Source organism: Arvicola amphibius, chromosome 9, assembly GCF_903992535.2.
Source record: "Arvicola amphibius chromosome 9, mArvAmp1.2, whole genome shotgun sequence".
Lineage (NCBI taxonomy): Eukaryota > Metazoa > Chordata > Mammalia > Rodentia > Cricetidae > Arvicola > Arvicola amphibius.
Window position 1 is genome coordinate 43224783 of NC_052055.2, and position 21303 is coordinate 43246085.

The following is a 21303-nucleotide window of genomic DNA, read 5'->3' on the forward strand; positions in this document are numbered from 1 at the left end:
GGCTGTTCTTGGCTGCCAACTTGACTACATCTGGAATGAACTAAAAACCAAGAAGCTGGGCACACCTGTGAGGGATTTTTTTTTTTTCTTAATTAAATCATTAGAAGTAGGAAGGTCCACTTCTGGTCTGGATCTTTTGAGGTGGGAAGATCCACCTTAATCTGGGCCTCACCTGCGGTCAGCTCTCACTGACAGGTCCATTCCTTCTCTGGGAATTAGAGCCTACTTTGTCAGGACTACGGCATGTGCTGAGGACCAGCGGAGACACCCACCTCCATGGACTGAACAACTGTAGGATTCTTGGACCTTCCCTTGGCAGACAGCCATTGTTGGACTAGCTGGACCACAGCCGGTAAGTCATTCTAATACTCTCCCTTTCTCTATAGAGAGAGAGTCACTTGATCAGTCTGTTCCTCTAGAGAACCCTGACTAACACAGGGCTCCTGATCTGGGAATCTCCTCAATCCTTCCCTGACACTAGTAAAGCATGACAGTGCTATGCTAATCATCTCTCCATAATTATCATCAGCATCAGCATCACCATCATCACTATCATTACCACAACCATCATCTCCCACCACTCATCACCACCACACCATCCTCTCCATCAGTCTCATCGCCATTGTTATCACCGGCATCCCCACCATCAGCATCAGCACCACAGCCATTACCATCATTAGCATCACCACCATCAGTCATCACTGTCATCACCACCTCCATTAATCATCTCTATCACCATCAGCACATCATTATCATCTCTACCAACCATCATCGTCACCTCCATCGCTACCACCCGCATCAGTCCTCACTTGATCAGAATCTATCATTTCTTTCATCACAATAATCATTACTGAGAACCTCCCAAGAAGAAGGGGACCAACGAGGTTCAAGAAGCGGGGCCATCTGTACCTTTCCACTTTCCCAGGTGTCCCGGGCAAGGATCTACTCTAACCAGAGTCGGAGTTCTCAAACTTCAGAGGTGTCAAATCTTGTGGGTGTCCCTAATGGTGAATCTGTGGAGACCTTTTGGGTGAGGAGACACCAGGCACACCAGGAGATACAAGCAGCCAAGGTCCTGTCCTGATGGGGAGGATGGTGGCAATGCTGAAGGTCCTGCGTGAAGTCTTCATCCCGGTCATGGAGAGCCCGCCTCGGTGGAAGATATGCGGCTACCTGTTCTCAGGAGTGATTGTGGCGTTCCCAGCACACCTTGCATTTGCTTACAAGTGCTGACATTTTGCTCCATGATTTATCAACTTAATCAGCAGAGCGGGAGAACTGTTTATCCCGTTGTTTCTTCATGGAGGGCTTTAATTTTTCAGAAATCACACAAAGATACACCCTATCGCCAATACTTCTGTTTAGAACCTCAGCATTGCCCATGGCCACCAATGGAACTACAGGCGTAGGTGGAAGAGGGACAGACAAACTCTCAGCACCCGAGACGCTGAGCTGGAATACGCTGTGGCTGTTAGAATACAAGGGAGGCACATGTTTGCTCAAGGGCTTACACAGACTGTGGAGCACTCGATGTTTCCTGTTCCCTGTCATTAGCTCTGTGGGGCTTTTATGGGATTTCCCTCTGGAAGCACAGCACGCTTCCCTGCTAGGCGTCAGCCCCAGGGAGGTTAGGAATTGCAAAGCTTTTGCTTCTCCTTTACACAGACACACAGCAGCACTGTATCATCAAGGCATCAATAACAGCAATGGCAGCTTCCAAAGTCCTTCCCCTAGCACTAAGACTGTGCTTCCATTTGGAAGTGCACTTCTTTCAGCCACTGACAGGACACCAAAGCTCCAAGCATGATTTGCCATCTCGAGGCAAAGTTTAAGATGCCTCCGGCACCCAGTGTTTTCAAGGCACTGGCATAAAAGACTTCAGTAAAGCTTCTCTGCTAGTGCTGAGACTCACATTTCCTTGCAGAGCTGCTTAGGGCAGGGGCTTTCGCTGCCTTTACCAATACAACCACTAGCAGCAGCACCACTACCGTGAGCACAACCACTCACATTTTAGTCACTGTTACACTGCCATGGTTATCACCAGAAAAGCACCGCCGTAGTCACCACCATCCTTGTTATCACCACTATAATCACCACTATGGTCACCATCACCATCATAGTCAGCAGCATCAGCATGGGCACCATCACTACCGTGGTCACCACCGCCACCATGGGCACCATCACCAGCATGGTCTCTACTAGCACCACAGTCAACACCATCACCACTGTGGTCACCATCATCACCATAGGCACCATCATCACTATGGCAACCATCATTACCGTGGTCGCCGTCACTAGCATCATGATCACCATCACCATACAATCCAGTCCAGATGAAACCAGAATTCTTTTCATGAGAATATGGTGATCTAGGGTCTGGATCTTCATGTATGGCCTAGGCCTTCTCAAAAGAAAAAAAAAAAGTCAACCCAAGTGGGGCCAACATTTTGGATGAAACCTCAGCGATCCCCTCGGGTGTCTGATGCATCTGACAAGTGGTCAACAGTGTGACAGGAGACATTGCTGAAGAATCCGGGGCCAGACTATGAAAGACCCCACTGCAACCACCTTTTGGGTTTCATTCCTAAGGCTTCTGAAGTAGAACCGACTGCCTCCCCATGAAGGCCGAGGGCAGGTGTGTGGGGCTCCAGGTGCCCACTTAGTCTCCAGCAGTGTACCCAGGTGAGGGGTCAGGCAGGCATCTGGGACATCTGCCATGGGCAACAGAGTTGGTGAGAGCATCTGGCATGTAAAGGTAAAACTTGGGAATAAACAACGCTGGTGGCAACGCAGATGTTTTAATTTAAAATTTAAATAGGGGATAAAGTTGGCAAGATGAAAATATGGGACTGATATGAGAGAGAAGGGTCAGTGGGAACCCAAGGCGACAGCAACAGTAGAGGGTGACTCACAGTCAGATGTAAGCAGAGACCACGTTGCTCCAGAAGCCACGTGAGCCAGGCTCTTGCCCTCATTACGTGTCCTTCTACCTCCAGCCCTACAAGGCACTTGCTCCATTTCAGGCTGAGGACACAGAGGCCTAACCAGGTTCAAGAGTAAGCTCAAGGGTTGGAGGATGGAGTCTAAGAACTGGTGCCATGGAGAACTAAGGCTCTGGGTGTGAACAAGGAAGCTCCAGGTCCGGATCCCCAAGCACACGTGCCCACCATCTCTGTCATTGCCCCGTCTTCTCCCAATCACAGAAGAAAAGAAACACCTGTAGATGTATCCGCAGTGTGTGCGCAGAGCCTCTATGTGGTTCCGGTAGTATGCAGGGACTCTGCATCCCCAGACTCTGCTTCTAAATAAGTTTCACAAACACTGGCCAAGTCCTCCAGGAGCTCCTTTGGTGATATTTTGTTTGTGCTTTAACAAATAAAGCTTGCGGTAGAGGCCAGGCGCTGGTGAGCACACACCTTTAATCCCAGCCACTCTGTGTTCAAGGCCACCCTGGCTAAGTGAGATTTAATCAGTCTGAAAAGAAACAGAGCCAAGCAGTGGTAGTTCACCCAGCACTAGGGAGGTGCAGAAGGGACATGATATGGCTCAGAAAGAGGAATATAAGGTGAGAGGAGACAGGAGCTCAGGATTCAGTCTGAAGTTTCACAGAGAGGGCATTTAGTCTGAGGATTTTGTAGAGACAGGATACCCCATTCAGTCTGAGGATTTCATAGAGGTAAAAACTAGTGGCTGACTGCTCTGCTTCTCTGATTGTCAAGTAAGCTTTATTTGTGAAAGTACAAACAAACATCACCACAGCCCCTGCCTGGTCATTCCCACCACTTGGCTCCATCTGTGACAGGGAACTCACACCTCCCCTCCAGTCCTGGATGAGTCTGGCCTGAGAGGACCCACTTTTTCCTGAGGTTGATAGATCCTATTCTTCCATCTTTTATGGGCTATGGACTGATGGTGGGTGGAGAGAAGGAAGGGGATGGGGATGGGGAGGCTTACCAGCCCTCAACCTTGGCATTTTACTAACGAAATCAAATGTTCCAAAGGGTAGCACATGGGATGGTGCCCGCCCCCTCAAGACACTGCTACACAAATGTCACTGTTCTAGTGAATGAGAGGGATCAGGGGGACCCAATCACCCGCCCCTGTGACGGTCAGACAAGTGGGAGAGGAAGAAACAAACCACATAACGGAAGGTCTAAACAAACACCGCTGCTACTCTACACCTTGAACACCACATTCTCAATGTCAGTGTGGACATCCAGCGGGATGTCATGGGACTGGCATGAGACCTCGGTGCACACGGAAGAAGTAAGTCCATGTCCACACAAAACAACACCGAGTCAGATGCACAGTGGCCATGGCTGGTCCCTGTCTCTGGAGAGCAACCAAATAGCACTCAGCTTCTCTCAAGATCTCGGCCCTGCTGAATGTATCTGGGAGGAGAAACAAAGTATATCCTGGCACCCCCAGGGCTGGAACACAGTGTATGGAAGTACTTACACTCTACATTCTTGGCAGTGGCTGTCACAAGAATCAAAAAGAGGAAGAAACCTAATGCCACTGATGATAACACAAAGGGTCTGTACCTGGGAAACTATTACTCTGCCTTTAAAAAGAAGGAAATTGAGCCGGGCAGTGGTGGTGCATGTCTTTAATCCCAGCACAAAGAGGCAGAGGCAAAATTGTGAGTTTGAGGTCAGCCTGGTCTACAAGAGCTAGTTCCAGGACAGGCTCCAAAGCTACAGAGAAAAACCTGTCTTGAAAAACCAAAAAAAAAAAAAAAAAAAAGGAAGAAGGAGGAGGAGGAGGAAGGGGATAGGGGAAGGGGAAGGAGAAGGAGAAGAAGAAGAAGAAGAAGAAGAAGAAGAAGAGGAGGAGGAGGAGGAGGAGGAGGAGGAGGAGGAGGAGGAGGAGGAGGAGCAGCAGCAGCCAGGGCTCTTAACCATTGAGCCATCTCTCCAGCCCAAATTCTACATCTTGATCTACAGGCAACAGGAAGTGAACTGTCCCACTGAGCAACGCTCAAGCATATAAGAGCCCTCAAAGCCTGTCCCCACAGTGACACACTTCTTCCAACAAGGCCACACCTCTCAATAGTGCCTCTCCCTATGGGCCAGGCATTCTTTGGGGGCCACACCTATTCAAACCACAGCTACCGGAGCTTCCAGCCCCAGGCTCAGGAAAAGGAATGACACAGTTCCTCACAGATCTGTCCCCAGTTCCTGTCTCACTACTGTTGATATTGGCAATAGCCTTATCCCATAATCCTGGACACTCGCAGAGACAGGCTTACAAGAGGCATGTTTTCACGGCATGGACTGAACCCCCAGCATGACCACGACGGGTAAATGAGCCCAGCCAGCTCCGTCCTGACCCAACTCAGTGCTCTCAGCCCGTTCCCATTCCCACCAGTTGGGACCTCTGTTGTTCCAATGTGGCAGTCACTGTTCACAGGAAAGCTGAGTGACAGTGTGGCAGAGAATTGGGGGAATCAAGATGGCTCTACGAGGCCTCTCAGCCCTGCCCAGGCTCCTTGCCAGACCCTCTGCCCCATTGCCAGTTCTCCGTGCCTGTCCAACTCTGTGCCACTCCAAGTTCATCTGCTAAGGAGGCGGTAGGGTTCACCCCAACATTATAGATCCAGAAACTGACTAAAGATCTCAGCCTCTTGGTCAAGCAGGAGGACCAACAACCGGGGTGACCATTTGGCACTGACCCTCGCATAAACAGCAATCTGGTTCCCATGCTGGGTTACCCTGGTACCAGCTCCTCGGCTCCTCATTCAAATATTCAAACCCACTATCAAACAATAGGTTTGGAAAATCAGGCCAGCATCTTGTCCACAGCCAAGGAAGCTCAGCAGCCTATCCACCTCGGCTCTCACTGTAAAAAACAGACAGTGGAGGGGAAGCCACGGTGCGGTTGGCACAAGCCTGGCATCCCCATCTCCTAACAGAGGAAGGCATACCTCACCTATAACCCCACAGAGGTACCTGGTTGAAGTGACACCCATGGTTCATGTTTACCTAAAACCTTGGACTCTGACTTTACCAGAAACAGGGTCTTGACACCTAGCTCTGTTGAGGTTATTCTAAGACAGAGTGGCTCCCAAACCTATTCTAAGACTGGTGCTCCCATAAGAAGAGGAAGGCAATGGCTCAACCGAACAAATCTGACCACGAATAGGTGGAAGAGCAACAGGCTGAGGCCGTAGCTCCATCCGTATGTACTAACTTGGCTGCCATGCACAAATCCCTGGATCACTCAATCCCCAACATAGAGTCTGAAGCCGGCCTGAACTAAATGAGACCCTGTCTCAAAAACAAAAACACAAACCAAAAGGAGAGAAATGACAGAGACCACCAAAGAGGGAACACAGCCTGTGACGATCCAGACAGAGCCTAGAGCAAAGTGTCCACAAGACAGCGTATACCAGGAACCAAAGTTGGGACAGGTGGGAGGATCCTTCCCTAGGGCCTTTGAGAAAACTTGGTTCTGTAGGTTATTTCAGACTTCTGGTGTCCAGAGCCATTAGCTAGCTCACTGTTGCTTTAAGTCCCCGAACTGTACTGACACCGTGGCCCCAGGACACACACGGCTGAGGGACAGTAGCATCTCAGAAGACAGTAACTGGATGAGGTCTCTGAGATCTGGACAACCATAGTCTGGCACCCTAACTAGCCCTTCTTCCTATCCTGAAGACCTCTCTACAGGCTCCATCTATCAGGAACCTCTCTGCCATGACTCCCCACTTACAGGCAGCTGCCGCGGCTGAGTCAGAAGCTGCACACATCTCCACTTCCATGGCCATCTCCTAGTGAGTGTGATCGTAAGAACGAAGCGTAGATAAAAATACTCCAGCCCAGGCAGTGAATGTCACTTGCAGGACCCTATTTGGGCATTGGCTGCAAACCTTGTAGGCACAGGCCGCCACCCCTCTGTGTAGCAACCCCAGGCTAGAGTCTGGACCTCCAGTAGCAAGTTTATCTTCATTACGGAGTAAACAAACCCTAAAAGAGGCAAACATAGCCTTAGGAAAGCACAGGAGGGGCACACACATTCTTCTCTTGAGTCACCAGAGCTGGGGCACGAGGGGGGGATAAATTACTACACAAGTCCAGCCGCAATGGGATGTAATAAAATGTGTTGCTAAGATACAAGTACCAAGGAAGTTCATTAAAGGCCGCTTTACCCCTGGCTGCCAGCCTCTTCCTCCTTCCAAGGCGGCTTATTTGGTGCCGTCCCTTGTGTTTATAATTAGATCCACAGTACGAGAGGCCAAGCTGCCCATTCACGTCCACTCAGCAGAATGCATTAATAAAATAACTTAGGTATGCTGGCCTGAGCCTCAGTGTTGGGGTAGAGCTGGAAGTCTATTTCACTTAAAGAGCCCTACTCACCAAGCTAAACAGCAAACACCCCTGAGGAACCTCAATGGCCCTCTGGTTATGCAACCTCTCTGGTTACACTGCATTCAGCCATGTTTGCTCATACCAGGACAGCAGAAAAGGTATACCCGGGAAGCCCAGACACATCACAGCCTCCAAGCACATCAGAGTCTGGCAGAGCTCAGTGGGTCAGTCCTCATGGTCTCTCAGTAGCCACCATGAGATGCTGGCAGGGGACAAGAGGTGAGGAAGGGAAGCCACTTCTAGGCTGTGGCTCTGCCCAATGGAGTTATCAAAGGGTTGGCCGAGAGGAAGAAGCTAGACCTTATCTGAGAGAATAAGTGGCTGCCTACCCTAGAGAGGCTCTGGATGAGCAGGAAGAATGACTGTTGGTACTCAGGTGCATCCCTTCTGGCCAGGAGTGTTTGGAAGCCTGCTTCCGCCCATGCTGAGGTCTATCCTCCCCATCTGAAGTCTGGGAACTCAGGTTACCACCAGGCCATCAGAGAACAGTGAACGTCTTAGCATGTCTGAACCCGGAATCTCCACGTGAGAGAAGCAGCTGGCCTTAGCCTGAGTCATGGTCTTTTCTCCTTTAGGATGGAGAGGTGACTGGCATCACAAGTACCCCCACAAGCTCGTCCAGCCTTTGTGTGAGTCTCAGATACTGTTAACCCTGACCCCCATAAAGCTGAGCCCAGCATGCAGGGCCAGGAGCTGATTTAAAGGGGGAAAGGGTGCTGTACAGCAGAGGGATACCCAATCCTTCCCAGCTCTCTTGTCTTCTTGCCACACGGGCCATCTTCATGCAAGAAAGTGAGTCCTCAGCCCAGAGAGTGTGAGGAGAGTTGCCTACCCACCCTACTGCAGCAGGCCCTGGCTCCAACATCACCTTCTTTGTGAGAGCCTCTGGTCACCCTACTTATAGGGCCCACCTACATCATGTACCCCATATTCCTGACTTGGCTAGAGTACCTGCCACTCCCTAATCGCCAAATTTCACTTACTATGTTTGACCATCACCCGCTTGAGGCTGGCAGTACCACCTGTCCGTGTCCTGTCACCATGCTGACCCAGCACTGTCCTACACGAGCTAAATGTCACAGTGTGTTCAGGAGCCACGGCTACTGCAGCCTTCTCCCATGTGTGTGCTCCTGGACAGCACCCACACTCACAAAGGTTAGGGGTACCCCAGAGAATACGCAAAAAGGGCTTAAGAGCTGTATCACCCCAGTGTCCTTTCAGTTTCCCATGCTCAACAAATCTGGGTAACATGAGTCCCAGTCTCACCTTTAAGAAACCAGATACGGGTGGCCCTCGGCACACCTCTCAAAGTTCCCACACCCGCCATCATGCCTGCAGCGACAACAGCCTCGCGCCACGACCACACCAGTGGCTAGCATGTTCCTTTTCTTTCTTAGCTAGCGCAGACTCCTTGTGGGGGGAGAGGGGTCTGCAGTATAAGCAGAACCCTCACCTAGCAGCCTGCCTGGACGTGCGTGTCACCCCCAAGCGGGGTCATTAAATGCAGGTGTGCAATACTGCACTGATTGCAGGAATGCTGCCTGTCACTTGGTGAGCTACCTCTCCCAGTTCTAGTCCAGGGCCTCCGGTATGTATTTTAATGACATTCTGAAGTTTGTTTACATGTGCGGATTGTCTGTCTACCTGAATGCCCCTCCCTCCCTTTTTCCCTTCCTCCCTCCCTACTCTCCTATTCAGTCCCTGCCCTATACCTTTCCTGTGGGCAGAAGGCCTCCTAAAGCTTCACAGTGACAGTTTGCTGGGCCCTCTAGGCAAAGCCACCTCAGTCCCCGCACCCCACCATCTCCTACGACTCTGCTACACCTGTTAAGGGATCAGAGCCAGCAGGCATTATGTCCCCTAATGGAATATGTCTCACTTGTTGTCTGCTTCTAGCACCTCCACTCGGGGGGCTTAGCCCCTTGCATGCCCACTGTCGATCTCTTTCTCCCAAGTGCAAACTCCAAATGCAGCAAGAAGTGGGGGGGGGGGGGCTGGGCAACAAACAGGGCCACTGGGGCTAAGGCACCAACCTTCACCTACAGTTCTGCAGTCTATCTGAGCTGACAGACTTCACATACACAACTCTAGGACGGAACACAGGGGCCCTGCCCGTGCTGCTTTCCTCTTACTTGTGAAGGGAGCATGGAAAGCTGCTGCCACTAGGCAGCTAAGAATCCCTTTAGAGCCAGGAGAGCATCACCTGGGAACCCTTTCTTAGCGATCTTGCTGTCAACGCACAAGGACATCCCATGCAGGACCCAATATCTGGAAGCGGTAGACCCTGGGATGCTCAGCTTCTAACAAAAATATAAAACTCTCTTCCTTTTGGTCACAGCATGGTGAGTGAAGACTGAACTTTCCGGCTAGTTCTGGTCCCTAGACGCTATCCCCAGGCCCATTCTTTTTTTTTTTTTGTTTGTTTGTTTTGTTTTGTTTTTCGAGACAGGGTTTCTCTGTAGCTTTGGAGCCTGTCCTGGAACTAGCTCTTGTAGACCAGGCTGGTCTCGAACTCAGAGATCCGCCTGCCTCTGCCTCCCGAGTGCTGGGATTAAAGGCGTGCGCCACCACCGCCCGGCTCCCAGGCCCATTCTTGCCCATGACCTCAGTCTCTCCTTTGCAAAAGGATGTGTCCTCCAACATCTCCCCTGGGTGCTCACATCTGGTATGTTCTGATATGTTCACTCACATATGATGCGGCCAATCCTAGACGCTGGGAAACATCCTCATCTACCAAAGCTCAAGTCTAGCACCCAACTCAAGCTGTGAACACACAGAAGAATAGACTTAGAACATCTCTACGTTGCTAGCCAGCTAGTGTGTGCTGGTGCATGCCTTGAATCCCAGCACTCAGGAGAGAGAGGCAGGCAAACCTCTGAGTTATAGGCCAAGCTGGTCCACACAGTGAGTTCCAGGTCACACAGGTCTCCATAACAAGACTCTGTCTCAAAAGAAAAAAATAAACAAACAAACAAAGAGCAGCCCTGAGGCTCCTGTCCCCAAGAAAAGCACACCTGTACCTGTGTGCCCTGGGCTGGTCGGCTTTCTATCACTTGCACAATATTAATAAAGCAATAGTGAAAAGAGCTCCTCCCCTCAACTGCCCTGCTGCAGCCTGGGAATCCAGCCCAGCACACAGGACACTGGCCCGCACACATCCCCGGAACCTTACCCGAGAAGTGGCACTGACCCTACTGCCAGATGCTTCTTCAGACCGAGATTGTGACTCAGACACGGTGCCCCCCAAACGTCCCTGCAGAGGCACCGTTTCCTTGTCGTTAACAGTACAAGCGTCAAGCCCTGCCTCCCTGCTCCCAAAGTGCAGTCCAGCTGAAAGCCAGGGCCACATATTATTGGCCATCAGAAGGAACCAGAAGGAAGCTGCCAGGAAGAAGCTACCATTAGCAGTTTCTCCCGCACTGGAGATCCTACCCCACAATAAAAACATTCTCAAGGAAGTACACTTGCCCCTTTAGGGAAGAGAGGCTATTTCAAAGTGAGAAATCTACCTTAGAGTAGATCAGCTGTCATCTAAAAGAAAAACCGGAGCCCTGCTCAGCCAGAGCTGCACAAACACAAAGCTGGGTGTGGGTGACAGGTGGATGTAGGGGCTCATCAATGGGTCTGTCTACTCTAGTCCAGCTCACTGGGCCTCTTGACCCAACCTGCCACATGTTCCCAATGTGGGACTAGAAAGAACAGGGAGAGAATCTGCCCTGACCCCTTGAAAGTTCTAAGACTTTCTACGTCTGTGAAAAAGTCCCATTGTGACCACCAGCATGTCTCTGACTCGTGAGAGGTGTGCCCAATGCAGCATCTCCATTTGCTCTGACCTAAATTTCTCTCAAGGCTCAACACACGCACCTAAAGCACCATCTACCACCCTGTGCTCCAGCACAGGGTTTAAGAACTGGCAGCCAGGAGCCAACACCCAGAGTGTCTCTACTTCCTAGCTGTGTGATCTCCACAATCACTCAACACCCCTGGGTTTCAGCCTACTCCTGGATAAAACCAAAATTAACAGCAGTCCTTGTTCAGAGGGCCAGGAAAGGGGTGAGTGAGAAGGGATCAGACATAGAAGGGGCTCCAAGACACTGGTGTCCAACAGGCAAGGTGTGGATTCCGGCAATGCTGTTTAAAAAAAAAGAAAAAGAAAAGAAAAGAAAAGAAAAGAAAAGAAAAGAAAAGAAAAGAAAAGAAAGTGCTCAAGTCCAGAGCTTGCTGCACCATCTCATTAACTGCCTGTTGCCTCTTTAAAATCACTTCCTGAACCACTTCCTGTACTCTTGGCATGACTGGTAGCAAGCTGCTGGTTTCCCACTTTCTTGCTGAGAAATGCAAGCCTCCAAAGCAGGGAACAATGACCAGGACAGAATGGGATTCCAAAGGCGGAGCTGATGTAGAGTTTGGGTCTGCTCGGTTTGAAAACCTGTGACACTGACCTTTGTTACTGGCCTCTTGAAGACAAGCGAGAGCCTTCTGAGAGGTCTTTCTGTAGGGGAGAGTCACATGGGCCGGCATACACCCTAGGTGGCCTCTGGAGCCTTTCCCACAGATGACCAGAGAGCCTGCTGCACATCAAGAGCCTCTGCTGCCAAGGAAGGGACCTCAGAACCAGCAACACACTTCCGAGCAAAGCACTAGCTCCCACGGACGGTGAAAGAAACAGACTGAGCCCATGATTCTGTTTCCCGAAGAGACAAAGGCATCAGACAGAGAACTTATTCCATCACAGGGTGAACCTCGTGGCCAGGAGCTCTAATGAGGCATCGAGGGATTGCCAAAGTTATCATCAGCGCCATCTCACTGAAAAAAAAAAATCCAGGCCTAATTGAAATCAACTGTAGAGTTCTGACAGCAGGTGCTTTGAGAGGCGAAAATATCAAAGCAAACTCTCTGGGTGAATTGAAAAGGATGCCACCATCAGCAGTCACCATCGTCAACTACTCCCAGGGGTGACAAGTGCAGGACACCTCCCACAGGAAAGGCTACAGCACACTTACAGCAATCTGTAGAAGACCGGCTGGTGATTCTGGGTTCATTCAGGAGGCTGAAACCCAAGTCACACCAAGAATCTCAGACCACTTGAAGTTTTCCTTGACTTTGAGGTTTGGTGAAACTTTCCCAACCACTGTCTCACTTCCTCCAATGGCCTGGTGAGGGAAGGGTCCCATCCCTGCCCTCATTACAGCAGGCACACAAATGCAGAGGCAAAATGGCTTAGCCATGGTGCAGGCCCTGGGACCCGAGGATCTGGGGAGTGAGGCAATGTCCTGAGCATCATGCCATCCCCAGTGATGCAGAACATGTCCCAAAGAGGGTGAGGATGCCACAGACAAACAGAATAGGCAGTTCCATTCTCCATGTTTGTTATCTGACCTTCGGAAAGTTCCCTTTCCTTATCTGATCAGCAGAGGGGGTTGGCCAGCCCCGCCTGACCCATGATGGCCTAGAGCACCCTGAGAATCGGTAGGGAGGTACTCACTGAGAGCTTGTGTGACAGCCTCTTTGGGCACAGGCACAGGCAGTACCGCAAGGCCATGTGCCTGTATTTGTGGTGTTCCCAGTTTCTCTACCAGAGAAATTCACCTCCTTGGAGCCGTCCCTCAACCTGAGAGCGCTCACTGCTTCCTCAGCTGCCGAGAACTAAGTGTCTTGAGTCAAAACCTCACTGGGCCTCAAGGAGCAGGTAGACACGCCCACCTTCCCGGCTGTGTGAGAATGTTCATCTGCAGAAACCACACACAAGTTCTCCACATCCCCAGGCCTGAGCAGGAGCCCTTCACACACCAGTGGGATTGATTAACAGGAATGTTTCTAACAGAGGTCCATAAGGCTCTGCCAAAGTTCAGAGACAGGAAGACTATGCGCTATGTCAGAGAAAGACATTTATCTACATTGTGTGTGTGTGTGTGTGTGTGTCTGCATGTGTGTGTGTAATATGTGTGCACATGCTTCTGTCTATATGTATGTATGTATGCATGTGTGTCTGTCTGTATGTATGTACGTGTGTGTGTGTGTGTGTGTGTGTCTGTGAGCATATACGCTACAGAACACAACAGCTGAGCATGTCCCCAGGACTCACACTGATAGGGCCCCTAAGGCAGGATGGGCAACTAAGAGAAGATGACTTTTAAAGTATTCAGATCTGTTCTTCTACCTTCCCAACAAGCACAAGCTGCTTTCATAGCAAAAACTTCTTTTAGAATTCTTAGTGAGAGTGGCATTGTGCACCTTTGGTTCCAGCACCTGGTGATGTGGTGGGGGTAGGGTGGGAGAGTATTGAGAGCTTGAAGTCAGCCAGGACTATATAGTTAGATCTATAAAGATAAAAAGCGGAAACTCTCCTTTATCCCTGAAATGCTACTTTAGAGGATGAGAATGGCAGTTATTTCCCTGATCACAAAGACGCGTGGGGTTAGAGAGCTGGCTCAGCAATGAGTGCTTGCTTCTCTTTCTGAGGACCTGGGTTCATGGAGATAGCCAAGTTCGCTGTAACTCCAGCTTCAGGGAATTCAATGTCCTCTTCTGGCCTCAATAGGCACCTGCACGCACCCCTCTCTCTCTCCCTCCCTCCCTCCCTCCCTCCCTCCCTCCTTCCCTCTCTCTCTCTCTCTCTCTCTCTCTCTCTCTCTCTCTCTCTCTCACACACACACACACACACACACACACACGGGGGGGGGGGGGGGGGCAGAGAGGCAGAGGCACAAGAACTGGCTCAGAGTACTTGCTGCTCTTCCAAAGGACCTGGGCTCAGATTTCAGTGGCCATGCTGGGCAGTTCATAACCACCTGCAACTTCCCTCCTCTCTGGGTTTAGCTGCTAGGAAGCCTATTAGCATCCCTACCTCCTACTGGCAAGTTTTACTCAGGGCGCCAGCTCTACCTTGTCACAGCTGAGTTCAGAAGGCACAGGCACCCTCCTCCAGGTTGCCTGTCTTCAGACTCACGGCATGACCTTACAGCACCTTCCAGAAGTTCCTCGAAACTCAGCCGTCCACACCCACTTGGTCAGGTCTCCAGGGAGTTCATCACACTCTTCTCTAAGACCCCTCATTTCTGTAATGTACTCTTAAAATCTACTGTTCACCCCGGGAACCGTCAGATCATCACTGCTAATCCCCCTAAGAACAAATATAGCGGAGTGCTCCTTCCCCATGGAGCTTACAGTCTAACAAGGCGAAGACAGTGGACACCTAGTCCTCCCTAAAGGCGAGGATGTGCTTGGGGTATAGGGAAGTTACTATGGAGCAATCAAAATGTTCTGTGCCAAGTTCAGAGAGCTGGAGGAGGTGGACGACCCCTGACAGAGAATGAACAGTAGGGGGCACCCTAGGGTTCCATTAAGAAGCAAAAGCAGCCCAATGAAGGGTGTGAGGCACAGCTCACAGCTCAAGTTATGTAAGTCACTATAATGAAGAACACAGCAGGAGGGGCTGGAGAGATGCCTGCTAAAAGGTAGGCACACTCATATGCCCATCAACAGGTGAACGGTTAAGCAAGTGGGCTGCATCCACTCACAGGTTATTCAAATATCAGGGGAATGAGGAAGCAAAACAGCTTCCAACACGGAGGCAGGGGAAAGGAGCCAAGCACAATAGCACACAAAGCAGGCATAGTTACAGCTGCATTCATACAAAGATCCCAAACAGGCAACTCTCAGGTGGAAAGCAGGTGAGAAATGAGTGGCACTGGGCCAGGGAGAAGGCAGTGCCTAACATTCGGGTGATGAAAATGCTCTCAATCGGATGCTAGCAATGGCATGGGGCCGATGATGTAGGAAAAACATCCAACTCCCTGTGGGTGACTAGGAGGTGGGAATTGTATCTCCACAACACAGAGTGGAAAGGGCTTCTGAAATCTTCCAGGAGATCCAGGAGAGGACAGCACTGAGCAGGTCCAGGGTAGAGGAGAGCAGAAGAAAGCCGCCCAATGCAGGGCTCCGGTGGAAGCATATGCCCAGTCCCAAGCACTTGCCTGCAGTGTGAAACATGAGGCCTTTCTCACTGGTGCCTTCCCTTTAACTATACTGTTTTAAAACAGATCAGCATTCTTGCTTGGGAAGAAGACCGATGTTGACCTTTCTAGAGTGAAAAGCTCAGAAAACAAAATAGCCTTTTAGTCCACGGACTCGGGGTGGGTGCTCTCAGAATAAGCCAGCTCACATACTCAGGTGTCAGGCTCTCTGGTGTCTGCCCTAGAGAGTGAATCATGCTGAAGACGTGATTCAGGACCCGTGAGCTCCTGATACATAATCCCTTTCAAGAAGACAGATTTTTATTGCCACACTTGAGGACAGCCCCTTGGAATTTGAGACCATAAAATCGATAGATCAGGCGGTGCCTCAGACTCCAAGTTCACCTCCAGGATCTCTCTGACCAGACCGCAGCTCCATGGCAGTTCAGACAGAGCCCCTCCTAACTCTGCTCATGGTGGATTGCAGGACGACAGATCAGGTGAGGCCACTATGAGCCTCAAAAGCCTATGCAAAGAACTCCAAAGGAGGGGAAGAGACCCGATATTTACGATATGCCTGATATTTAGACAAAGTGTTTCTTGTGCTTGACAATGAAGATTAAATGTTACTACATCTTAGCACGTGCTGCAAATTCTCAGAGTGGAACCACGAGGAAGTTAATAGAGGCTTCACACAGCAGGTCTTGAGTCCGTCCTCCCCCAGACCCACATGGCAGGTTGTTCTTTGGGGTCACCCCCTCCCTTCTTCTGGAGGGGGGTATGTATGCCCCTTGAAAAAACACAAGGAACATAGTAGAGGGGGGTATGTATTCCCCTTGTAAAAACACAAGGAACATAGTAGGTACTTGTACTTAACCCAAGTCCCCCAGTGATGGGAAGAAAACTACACAAAATTTCTCACCCTTCCTTTGACCAAGCCACTTCAAGAAGTCCTTTTAATATGCGTCTATTACTCAAAGTAAATGAAAGGCAAAAACAGAACATCCCAGCACCAAGGGCACTCTTGGGGAACTGCAGGTGAGGCACTGTCAGACATTACCCTACTGCTACTGTGTGTCTAACGGAGGAAGGTAATCGACCAATCCCTTCCTCTTAGTATATAGTTCATCACCTGACTGAGAACTTTTAATTGAAACGTAACCTTTTTATTTCATATTCCAACATATTCCACAGGAAAAACATCTCTGGAGGTGGAAAGGCTAACACCTTCCCCCAAGTAACTCTACAAAGAGATTGTACTTTGAATTCTCAATGAATTAAAATATGCATTATACTACACCTGACTTAGGGAATAATTTCACCCTCACTCTTGTACTGCAGCTTCTACTGGGCAAGTTTTGTGGTGTCTAAGCCCAGTGGGTTCACAACTCTGACTGGATTTTGGAGTCCCCTCTGACCTTGTAAATCCACCTGCCCCCAGCCAAACTGTCAATCACCACCAAAGTCCCGGAGGGGACAGCAGAGAACGTTAAAGCCACCAGCTCATGGCAGAGGTGAACTCAGAGCTCGCCACAGCCAGCATGGGAGAGACAGGCAACTCTATTAGCATGCTGCACCAGGCCTCGGGCCCCCTCCTCTCCCTCTTTTATGAGCCCTTGTTATATAAAGGCCACAAAGAGAAACAGAAAAGCAGACTTGCGGTCACAAACACAAGTTCCGATGGTCGGGCCAAACCCTGGCTGCCTACCAGATGTTATTTTTAGGCATCTAAACGAGAAACATTTTTAAAAGGCCAGAGAACAAAAGTTTTCTGGCTTCCTTTCTTTCTTTTAAAGCACTCACACAAAAAAGATGGAGGCACTGTTCGTTTGCAGGCAATACTCCCGAATTCAAATTTAAAGGCAAAGACGTCCTGGGGTTGGAAGGATTGGTTCCCTCTCCCAGCGGCAACCTCTATCTTCAAACAGGATTTTCAAAGATTTCCTTTGTAGCCTTATCTAAATTCCAGCATGCAGGATAATAAATAGCTACTCATTTACTATCATAAAAATTTAAACAGCCCCTGAAATAGTTGCCACAATACAGAGGAAACGATCACGAGGAATCTGGTAAAGACCCACTTCAGATAGTGAAACTACTGCCTCGAAGCGCCCACATAAAGAGACATTGTTGCGAAGAGAGGCGCTTAGCACTGGCTTTCCCTTTTAAATCTTCTATTCCGAGCCCAAGACTCCACAACTTCATGTTTTACCCAGGCTATCACACTGTTCCGGGTTTGTTGTTAAGATTTTTTTTTTCAAGTATGTGGTTTGATTCTACACAGTGATTAAACATCTTTGTGCTCTGCGAGGAAGGGTCTTCTAACCCCTCCCCCTCCAAAAATGGCATCGAAGCAATCAAAATGGTAATGCCGGGCCTGGGTCCCCTCCCCCCGCGAACTCCCCGACTTCGCCGGGGCCGCGCACAGGCCCCCCTCCGGCAGGAATGGAAGCTTCCACTCGCGGACGGGGGCGCGCAGCCGAGGGGTGCAGGGGCCGGCTCCGACAGAAAGGGGCAAATGCCTGACTCCCCGGCCTACAGGTCCAGCAGGGCGCCCCCTCCCACCACTTTGCAACTTTAAAGACTCGGCTTGGAACACAGGCCTGCGAGTCAATCCGTATTCCCGGGGGACTAAGAGAGGCCGGCCACTGGGGGGGGGGGGGGGGACCCTCACGGGCTGACGGAAAGGAGCCGGCCGGGCGAGGGTCCCCGGGCTGCCCTTGTCCGGGGCGGGCAGCGGCATTCCGAAGGAAGCAAGAGCAATGCCAGGGTGCGGGCGGCGATAGGGAGGAGGGAGGGGCGCGCCCCCGCCTGCTGCCTCGGAGACCCGTGTGCACCATTGGTTGTACCGCTCAAAGTTCTCGGCCGGCGGCGCGCAGGGGGCGGGAGCGCGCGCGGAGGGGGGAGGGGCGCGGGGGCGCGCGGCCGGCCGGGCTCCGGCGGCGGCATCTGTTCGTGGTGCTGAAACCTGGAGCGCTGAGCTCAGCGCAACTAACTCACAATGGACAACTTTTCCTCGCCGAGGGGGCGGCGGGCGCACACCCCCATGGCTGGAGCTCCTGGCGGGTCTCCATATCCCCTTTTAGGCATAGACACCCAAGTTGGGGCAGAACTGGGGGGGTCCTGGGGGCGCCTTTCTTTTGTTCCCCGGGAGCTGGCCTCAGGTTCCGAGAATAAAAAGTGAGGACGGCGGGATGGCATGGTAGGGAGGGAGCCGGCCAGGAGAGGGATCACCGGACCAGGCTGGCGGTAACACGCGGAAATGGCTTCTAAGGAGTTTGGGGTGCAGGCCCAAATTGTCGTTCCCTTGCGTCCCCCTCCCACCGCAGCAGGGATCGGGGGATGCCAAGGCAGGGGAATGTCCACGTTCCCAAAACATGTCCACCGCTCAAGATGGACGCCGGGCAGCCGGCGCCTCGGAGGTACTGCGCGGATCTTTGGGCGGCCTCCGGAGCCTCACGCTCCCCTCAGCCGCCACCAACCAGCTCTTTTTATCAAGAAAGGGAGGGCAGCAACTTTGAGGAATGCAGCCAGACCCCATGGGAGTCGGTGTGTGCGGCGCCCGCACGGGCACTTTTTAGGGTGCTGCCAAAGTGCCCGGCGACCCTCCCTGGGCCCCGGTCCTCGGTGGAGGTCAGGCCCCCTCCTTACTTGTTTGTCGCTGAGCGCTGCGATCCGTGGCTGCCTTTCGTGGAGCTGCTTCTTGAGGTCGCCGTTCTACGGAGACACAGAGGAGTGGGCTCAGCCTGGCCGCCCGGGGGTGAGGAGGGGTGGCAGGTGAGCCCCGATCCTCGCGCCCCCACCACCCAATGCCAGGCAGGCAAGGCCAGCCGCAGCGCGCCCCAAGTTTCTGGGGCCGCGTCCCGCACACGGACGACCGTGCAATGTCGTGCGGAGCCGCTTACCTGTGGCTGCCGCCTCATTGGGGCAGCTCCCGGGGCGGGGCGGGGGCCGAGGCCACCCGGCGGCGCGCCCCGAGCCGTGCAACTTTGCAGGCCGGGGTGCGGGTGCGAGTGAGTGTAAGAGTGTGTGCCGGGGGAGGGGGGACGAACAAAGAGCCAAGTAAACACGGCGAGTCCGTGTCGAGCAAAGCTCATAAATATTCAAGTCGCGTCCTAATCTCCCCAACACACACACACACACACACACACACATACACGCGCACGCCGCAATACCGTTCGGGCACCGGCCGCCACGGCTCCGCTCGCCTGAGTCACAATCGCCAAAACTACTTTTGCTAACAGTCGGTGCCGGGTTGGGCCCGGCTCAAGAGGTTGGGAGCGGGCCTGTCCAAGCACCCTGTTCTCAAGAGAGCTCTAGGAGGGTCCCCTTTCCCGGTGCCCGAGTTGTGCAAACCGGGCGGCGACAGAGAAGACGCCGGGCTGGGGTCCCACGCGATCTGGACCTACAAACAGTGCAGGATCGCCCGGAAGCTACGGGGACAAGGAAATCCAAGGGACATGGCCCCGGGACATGCGCCAGGAGGGGGCCTGCTCCCAAGCACACCCCTGTGACCAAGAGTTAGATACAGAACTCTGGTCCCTCCAGCTTCTACTTCTCAGGTCACAACTCCTTTCCGACCCAGGTCCCCGGACCACCTACCTGGTGGCGCGCGAGTTCCACCGCGAGCGCCTCGGACCGGCTTTGCAGCTCCATCGCCACAACTTGGGCAGCACTTTGCGCTCACTTTGGCCCGAGCTCGCGGGAAGTTGTGCTGCTCAGCGGGGACCAGACCGGGAGAGCTCGGATCCGACGTCCTGGCACTGGGGGGACACTATTCCCCCCCTGCAGCGCCGACAGGAAAGGGGGCTGACGAGGGGAAAGAAAGGCGAGCTTGCGCCCAACTCTTCCGGCTGCCGCTAAGTTGCGCCGGCTGCCCGGGCTGCCTGCGCCTCCCGGCGCATGGCTCCCCGGCGCCGGGAGCCCCGCGCAGCCCCCCAGCGCGCGCCCTGCCGCCGCCCGCTCCAGCTGACCGCTGGCAGGGACTATATTTCCTCCGGCGCGCGCGCCTGGATCTCGCTGGGGCCGCGGCAAAGTTGTGCCTCGGCACGATGCTAATTCGGCAGTGCCCGGATGGAGCGGGCCGGGGCGGCAGGGGGCGGTGCCGGGAACCCGCCGCCCGGCCGGCCCCGCCCCGTCCGCGCGTGCGCACTGCGTGCGACCCGGCGACCGAGCCCCGGGAACAAAAGTGGCGGCTAAGTGGAGCGCTAAGTCGCGGCTGTCAAAGCGGGGCGCCCGCGCTATCTCCTCGGTTTGCAGCCAAGCGCCGGGAGAACCGGGAATACTCTCGCAGTCCCACTCCGGGGGCGACACTTCCCGCCGCAAGCTGAGATGCCACCGAACTGCTTCTCGCACCTCCTTTCTCCTCCACTTCCCCTCCTCGCCTCGCTCTCCGGTTTCATTGAAATCACCCCCATCCTCTCCCGCCTGCGCGCCCAGCGCTGCGACTCAAGATACTAAATTAGTCCTGTCGCTAGAGTCCCCGTACTTGATGGCCGCCGTGGTGTTTAAACACTATGAAAACTGATCTCTTGACTATCCCTTTAATGATTTTTTTACACTCACAATTAAACTCTCTACAGATGTCACTAGACTTTTTTTTTCAGACAGTTGTTAAAAATCGTAAACACGCTGGGTCAGTGTGACATAAGATGGTCATAACTACGCTGCGGAGATGGTGTTTCAGAACTCCCAGTTCCAGAGCTGGGGTCAACGTCTCGGAGTCGAGATTACGGCAGTGGAGTTTCCTGTCCTCATCAATTAATGTGTGTGTGTGTGGGGGGGGGGGGCTTTGTGCCCTGCTGGGCGATAGCACACTAGCATGTTGCAAAGAGGCAGGGAGAAAGGGGGGCCTCCGTGTCAGAGTAAATGTGAATTGATAGCAACTCATAACTGACTCTTTCCATGGGTCACCAGGAAGGAAGGAAAAAAGGGAGGGAGAAACAAACCAAAAAAACCAGGCTCACACAGTCAGAAAT

General features: G+C 52.4%; 1 protein-coding gene across 1 annotated transcript in view; it reads right to left on the reverse strand.

Moving 5' to 3' along the window:
• Phf21b (PHD finger protein 21B) overlaps positions 1-20279 on the reverse strand; it is a 70019-nt gene extending 49740 nt beyond the window's left edge. The window contains exons 1-2 of the mRNA XM_038344121.1: positions 19928-20279; positions 18977-19042 (exon numbers count right to left, since the gene is read on the reverse strand). Coding sequence (XP_038200049.1) covers positions 18977-19042; positions 19928-19981 — 120 coding nt within the window. The 5' untranslated portion in view covers positions 19982-20279. The remainder of the gene's footprint in view (positions 1-18976; positions 19043-19927) is intronic.
• Between the last annotated feature and the right edge of the window lie 1024 nt (positions 20280-21303).